This window comes from Salmo salar, chromosome ssa09, assembly GCF_905237065.1.
Source record: "Salmo salar chromosome ssa09, Ssal_v3.1, whole genome shotgun sequence".
Taxonomy (NCBI): Eukaryota; Metazoa; Chordata; class Actinopteri; order Salmoniformes; family Salmonidae; genus Salmo; species Salmo salar.
Window position 1 is genome coordinate 154,429,881 of NC_059450.1, and position 6,924 is coordinate 154,436,804.

The window sequence follows — 6,924 nt, forward strand, 5'->3', positions numbered from 1 at the left end:
TTAATTACGTGCGTCTTTCCTTGTCGCTGAAATTCTACGTCACACGTACATGTGGAGCCTCAGCTGTAACCAGACGTCATAAAAACGTTTAAGCTTTTTGGTTTAAATCGATCATTCGTAGATATCTTGTAGTAAACACTATTAGACATGGCCTCAAGTTGTCGAAGACCCGAGCATATGGCTCCGCCTGAAATTGTTAGTATGATATTTTCATCGTTGTTGGTGTTGTTGTTGAAAGACAGACGAGAGCTAGCTAACGTTAGCCGCATTAACTGGAAGAAAACAAACGTTTGCTAAGTTAGTTAGCTAGTGATCTGTTCCTAAATACCTACCTAGCAAGTGACTAGTTATGTTTATTTCATGATGTGGACTACATTTCCCCGACACATCTTGTGTTTACCTGCACACAGCACTTAACTTCTTGTGTTTCTACTCGTTCTGCAGTTCTATAACGAAGAGGAGGCCAAGAAATATTCTCAGAAGTGAGTTTGACAATAACCTCCTATGGGCTGCATAATACGAATCACTGTGTTTGAATACAAATCGTTGCATTTTTACCATTTACATACTGACCAGAGGCTGTCCTTAACAGAATCTCTTTGAGACAGTAGAATTTAATATGATTCGAGGTAGCTAAGTAATCAACTGTTAAATAATTTCCTCGTTGGTTTCCAGTTCTCGGATGATTGAGATCCAGAGCCAGATGTCTGAGAGAGCTGTGGAGCTGCTGAACCTGCCCGAGGACCAGTCCTGTTTCCTGCTAGATGTGGGGTATGTGTACCAGCCAGGGGACTGCTGAGGGCTCTCATTAGGACCAGCCCTGTTTCCTGCTAGATGTGGGGTATGTGTACCAGCCAGGGGACTGCTGAGGGCTCTCATTAGGACCAGCCCTGTTTCCTGCTAGATGTGGGGTATGTGTACCAGCCAGGGGACTGCTGACGGCTCTCATTGATGTAATGGGTCTGGGTAGGAGAACAAAACAACACCAAACCTACTTTAGACTGAGTGTCTATATAACTTGTCCCATCAGGTGTGGCTCTGGGCTAAGTGGGGACTACCTGTCAGAGGAGGGACATTGCTGGGTTGGAGTGGACATCAGCACAGCCATGTTGGGTGAGTGTGGGTGTCAGCACAGCCATGTGTGGTTGGTGTCATTCCTGGTGTAAAAATATTGCATTCATATTTAGAGATGGATCAGCAACCTGAAATCTAGCAGTCAATATTTGTTTGTTGTGCTCGGCTGTTGACCAGTGCTGTGTCCTTGTCTCTAGATGTAGCGCTGGATCGGGAGGTGGAGGGAGACCTTGTGTTGGGGGATATGGGTGAGGGATTGCCCTTCAGGCCTGGGACCTTTGATGGCTGCATCAGGTAAAGAGCTTGTCCTTCCTGTCCTGTAAGAGATACCTGAGTTCTCTACTGACAAATTACTATTGATGAACTTGTCAAGACTGAGTTAGTAATGTCTCCTTCTGTCTGTCTCCATCCTTCTCTTTCTACCCATCGTCTGTGTCCTCCCCTACCTCTCTTTGTCTCATCCCTCAGTATTTCTGCTCTCCAGTGGCTCTGCAATGCTGACAAAAAGACTCACAGCCCCCACAAGAGGCTCTACACCTTCTTCAGTACACTCTACTCCTCCCTGGTGAGCTGCCTAGGGACCTCGGTCCAATCTAACTACTCCTCCCTGGTGAGCTGCCTAGGGACCTCAGTCCAATCTAACTACTCCTCCCTGGTGAGCTGCCTAGGGACCTCGGTCCAATCTAACTACTCCTCCCTGGTGAGCTGCCTAGGGACCTCAGTCCAATCTAACTACTCCTCCCTGGTGAGATGCCTAGGGACCTCGGTCCAATCTAACTACTCCTCCCTGGTGAGATCCCTAGGGACCTCGGTCCAATCTAACTACTCCTCCCTGGTGAGCTGCCTAGGGACCTCGGTCCAATCTAACTACTCCTCCCTGGTGAGATGCCTAGGGACCTCGGTCCAATCTAACTACTCCTCCCTGGTGAGATGCCTAGGGACCTCGGTCCAATCTAACTACTCCTCCCTGGTGAGATCCCTAGGGACCTCGGTCCAATCTAACTACTCCTCCCTGGTGAGATGCCTAGGGACCTCGGTCCAATCTAACTACTCCTCCCTGGTGAGATCCCTAGGGACCTCGGTCCAATCTAACTACTCCTCCCTGGTGAGCTGCCTAGGGACCTCGGTCCAATCTAACTACTCCTCCCTGGTGAGCTGCCTAGGGACCTCGGTCCAATCTAACTACTACTCCCTGGTGAGATGCCTAGGGACCTCGGTCCAATCTAACTACTACTCCCTGGTGAGATGCCTAGGGACCTCGGTCCAATCTAACTACTACTCCCTGGTGAGATGCCTAGGGACCTCGGTCCAATCTAACTACTCCTCCCTGGTGAGATGCCTAGGGACCACGGTCCAATCTAACTACTCCTCCCTGGTGAGATGCCTAGGGACCTCGGTCCAATCTAACTACTACTCCCTGGTGAGATCCCTAGGGACCTCGGTCCAATCTAACTACTCCTCCCTGGTGAGATGCCTAGGGACCTCGGTCCAATCTAACTACTCCTCCCTGGTGAGCTGCCTAGGGACCTCAGTCCAATCTAACTACTCCTCCCTGGTGAGATCCCTAGGGACCTCGGTCCAATCTAACTACTACTCCCTGGTGAGATGCCTAGGGACCTCGGTCCAATCTAACTACTACTCCCTGGTGAGATGCCTAGGGACCTCGGTCCAATCTAACTACTACTCCCTGGTGAGATGCCTAGGGACCTCGGTCCAATCTAACTACTACTCCCTGGTGAGATGCCTAGGGACCTCGGTCCAATCTAACTACTCCTCCCTGGTGAGATGCCTAGGGACCTCGGTCCAATCTAACTACTACTCCCTGGTGAGATGCCTAGGGACCTCGGTCCAATCTAACTACTCCTCCCTGGTGAGATGCCTAGGGACCTCGGTCCAATCTAACTACTCCTCCCTGGTGAGATGCCTAGGGACCTCGGTCCAATGTAACTACTCCTCCCTGGTGAGCTGCCTAGGGACCTCGGTCCAATCTAACTACTGTTATTGTCCCGTATGTTTTTAGTCAAGAGGAGCCCGAGCTGTGTTTCAGCTTTACCCAGAGAACTCTGAGCAGGTACAGTGATATTAAAATAGTTTATTAATCTCCACAGAAACATGCCGACACACTCCGTGACACCTGATATCCACTGCTAACCTGTAGTTGCTCCTCTCATCTGTGTACTGTTGCTGACTGTCTTCCTTCTATATATATTTATACTAAATGTTGTTCTATTTTATTACACCTTTATTACTTCTTTTTTACTATTGATATTATTAAAGAGGTGAACCTGCCAGCGAGCGTTTCGGTGTACACCATGTCTGTGCTGTGCATATGAGTAATAGACTTGACTGTGTGCAGCTGGAACTGATTACATCCCAGGCCATGAAGGCAGGCTTCAGTGGAGGCATGGTGGTGGACTATCCTAACAGCACCAAGGCCAAAAAGTGAGTCCCCCAGCGGCCCAACCGGGATTGGTCGGTCACCAGAAAAATGTAACCAATTGAATGTGCCTCTCCAGTAAAGTCAATGATGTCATAATGAGTCAATGATGTCATAATGAGTCAATGATGTCATTAATGAGTCAATGATGTCATAATTATGTGAATGATGGCATAATGAGTCAATGATGTCAGATTCTATTTCTATGGTCATCAGTTGGTGGTTATACTAGAAAAACGCACACACAAACCCATGTCTTTCTGGCACGAACACTCACACTACTGACTGGTTTTACTTACTATGACTGTGATATGTGGTTGTCCCACCTAGCTACTTTAAGATGAATGCACTTAACTATAAGTCGCTCTGGTTAAGAGTGGCTGCTAAATGACTAACACTGACATTGTTCTCTGATTTTCCCTCATCAGGTTCTTCCTGTGTCTGTTCGCTGGGTTTTCAGGAACCCTACCCAAGGTGAGGAAAAATAATAAGGGTTCATTGGAGAGACTGTTGTCTTGAATGCTGAACGCTGATGGTTTGTGTTCCCTGTGTTTCAGGGGCTAGGGTCAGAGACAGTGGACAGGGGAGTCCCAAATCAAGTCCAGTTCACAGGACAGAGGTAAAGCAATAACATCCTCTACTTTAGAAGTGTTGTGGTGATTAATTACCACCATTATGACTCATTAATCAATGCATTAACATAGTTGGGTAGATGGCATTTGGACAGGTCTTGTCGTCAGGCCAGGCTCATCTCCCAGAGAGACAAGAGGGCTGTCTTCCTGCCTGATTAAAGTTACTGCCCGGCAGCTTTTCCTCCCTCTGACATCACATGATGTAGCAGATGGGGATATGGGAAACTCAGCCTGAAGTGTCTCCACTTGCTCGTCCAAATAGCTAGCTTTTCTGTGTCTCGACTGGGTAAGACACTTAAAGGAGGGTGATCCTGTGTGTTTGCTAGACTGAGGTCCTGGGATGGAGCCTTGGTATGAACCAAATCGGGAGGAAATGGCTTAGCAAGCAGTGTGACGTCCTTTACAATGACACTGATCACATCTGTCAGAAGACACGGAGCCCGTTTGAAGATTGAAATATGTAAAACATAACTACCGATTTGATTAGAGCTGAGGTGTCTCTATCCCTTCCTGTGTCTGCTGGTGGTCATTTCCTGTTTGTCTTTTGTAAAGATCTCGCTTTAAGAACATGAAGGGCAAGTCTGCAAAGAAGGGAAAAGACTGGATCCTAGAGAAGAAGGAGAGGAGGAGAAGACAGGGCAGGTATGTACCCCTCTGCCTACTGTCTCGTTGGGGCGGGGATCCTGGCTACTCTGTCTCATTGGGGCAGGGATCCTGGCCACTCTGTCTCATTGGGGCAGGGATCCTGGCCACTCTGTCTCATTGGGGCAGGGATCCTGGCCACTCTGCCTCATTGGGGCAGGGATCCTGGCTACTCTGTCTCGTTGGGGCAGGGATCCTGGCTACTCTGTCTCATTGGGGCAGGGATCCTGGCCACTCTGCCTCATTGGGGCAGGGATCCTGGCTACTCTGCCTCATTGGGGCAGGGATCCTGATCCTGTACAGGTCAACATTTGTACCATGCATTATGATGTTCATATAGCTTACAACCCCATTTGGAGGAAGCCACCAGGCTCTGTAACAGAAAGGCTGGTCTCTTACAGTCTTGCCTCTCTGTGGTGTGTTCTGTCTCCCAGGGAAGTCCGAGCTGACACAAAGTACACTGCCCGGCAGAGAAGGCCTCACTTCTAAACCCCAGTCAGTCCTGTGTGTTCCGGCCTGGAGATTCACACTCATGGAGTACTACTGTCCTTCCTGTGTGACCAGAGGAGCTGTGACCGGCAAGATTTAGACTCAAATGGACTCGAATCAATCCTACTCACTTACAAACGGGTGGATTAAAATCATTTATTTTTTCTCCCCATTTAGAAATTGACGGTTGTTTTCTTCCAGGAGTTGTCTGCCTATCAATGGAATGGAAATTAATTCATATAAATTTGAGAATGCGATTCCCACCCACGCTGGTGACTGCCAGTTGCTGTTGTTACCTAGACTGGTTGCTAGGCTTTGTTTAGCTATAACATTCCTAGACAGGGACCGTTTCTGTCCAGAGGACAGGGACCGTTTCTGTCCAGAGGACAGGGACCGTTTCTGTCCAGAGGACAGGGACCGTTTCTGTCCAGAGGACAGGGACCGTTTCTGTACTTTCCACTCCTTGTGGTCTCATGTGCCACTGGAGCATAAGGAGTGGAAAGTTGTAGCTAAACAGACTGGCCACCAGTCTAATGCTTTACGATATGGCCCCCTATCCTCTGGACAGAAACTGGCCCCTCTAGGACATGGCCCCCTATCCTCTGGACAGAAACTGGCCCCTCCAGGACATGGACCGGTAGACTGCATATACAATATTCCCCTCTCTGATCTTGGACCCATTCTTCTGGACTATATAATTCCCCATCAATCAGGATATTCTATTTTAAAGCTGCTTTTTGGGTCGACTAATCGAATTCACATAGAAATGTGAGTTATAGATCTGTCATACTCATTGAAAGCAAGTCTAAGAAGCTGTAGATGTTCTGTGTGTGTTATTTCTATGCTTCCTGTTCTTAAGTTTTGTTTTTGCGTCTTTTGGTTTTGTACACCAGCTGAAGATGTAATATTTCTGGTTCTTGAAAATATATTTCACAGCGGTTTACATACAATAATTCGAATCTAATGTTATTTATCACATGCTGAATTCAACAGGTGTAAACCTTACAGGGAAATGCTTACTTACAAGCCCATAACCAACAATGCAGTTTTAAGTACTAAAGTATTTACTAAATTAACTGAAGTAAATAATAATAAAGAGCAACAATAGCGAGGCTATATACAGGGGGTACAGGTTAGTAATGAGGCTATATACAGGGGGTACAGGTTAGTAATGAGGCTATATACAGGGGGTACAGGTTAGTAATGAGGCTATATACAGGGGGTACAGGTAGTAATGAGGCTATATACAGGGGGTACAGGTTAGTAATGAGGCTATATACAGGGGGTACAGGTTAGTAATGAGGCTATAAAGGGGTACAGGTAGTAATGAGGCTATAACAGGGGTACAGGTTAGTAATGAGGCTATATACAGGGGTACAGGTTAGTAATGAGGCTATATACAGGGGGTACAGGTTAGTAATGAGGCTATATACAGGGGTACAGGTTAAAGAGGCTATATACAGGGGTACAGGTTAGTAATGAGGCTATATACAGGGGGTACAGGTTAGTAATGAGACTATATACAGGGGGTACAGGTTAGTAATGAGGCTATATACAGGGAGTACCAGTTAGTAATGAGGCTATATACAGGGGGTACAGGTTAGTAATGAGACTATATACAGGGGGTACCGTAGTTTTAGATAAATATAC

The 6,924-nt window shown here is 47.2% G+C and overlaps 1 protein-coding gene across 1 annotated transcript; it reads left to right on the plus strand.

Moving 5' to 3' along the window:
• The first annotated feature begins 44 nt into the window (after nt 1-44).
• bud23 (BUD23 rRNA methyltransferase and ribosome maturation factor) lies at nt 45-6,222 on the plus strand. Its single transcript, NM_001165274.2, is given in 8 exon segments — nt 45-195; nt 445-482; nt 676-771; nt 1,031-1,113; nt 1,272-1,368; nt 1,543-1,774; nt 1,910-2,081; nt 5,894-6,222. Coding segments are annotated over 8 exon segments (816 nt in total). The 5' UTR covers nt 45-147; the 3' UTR covers nt 5,944-6,222.
• The last annotated feature ends 702 nt before the right edge of the window (nt 6,223-6,924 follow it).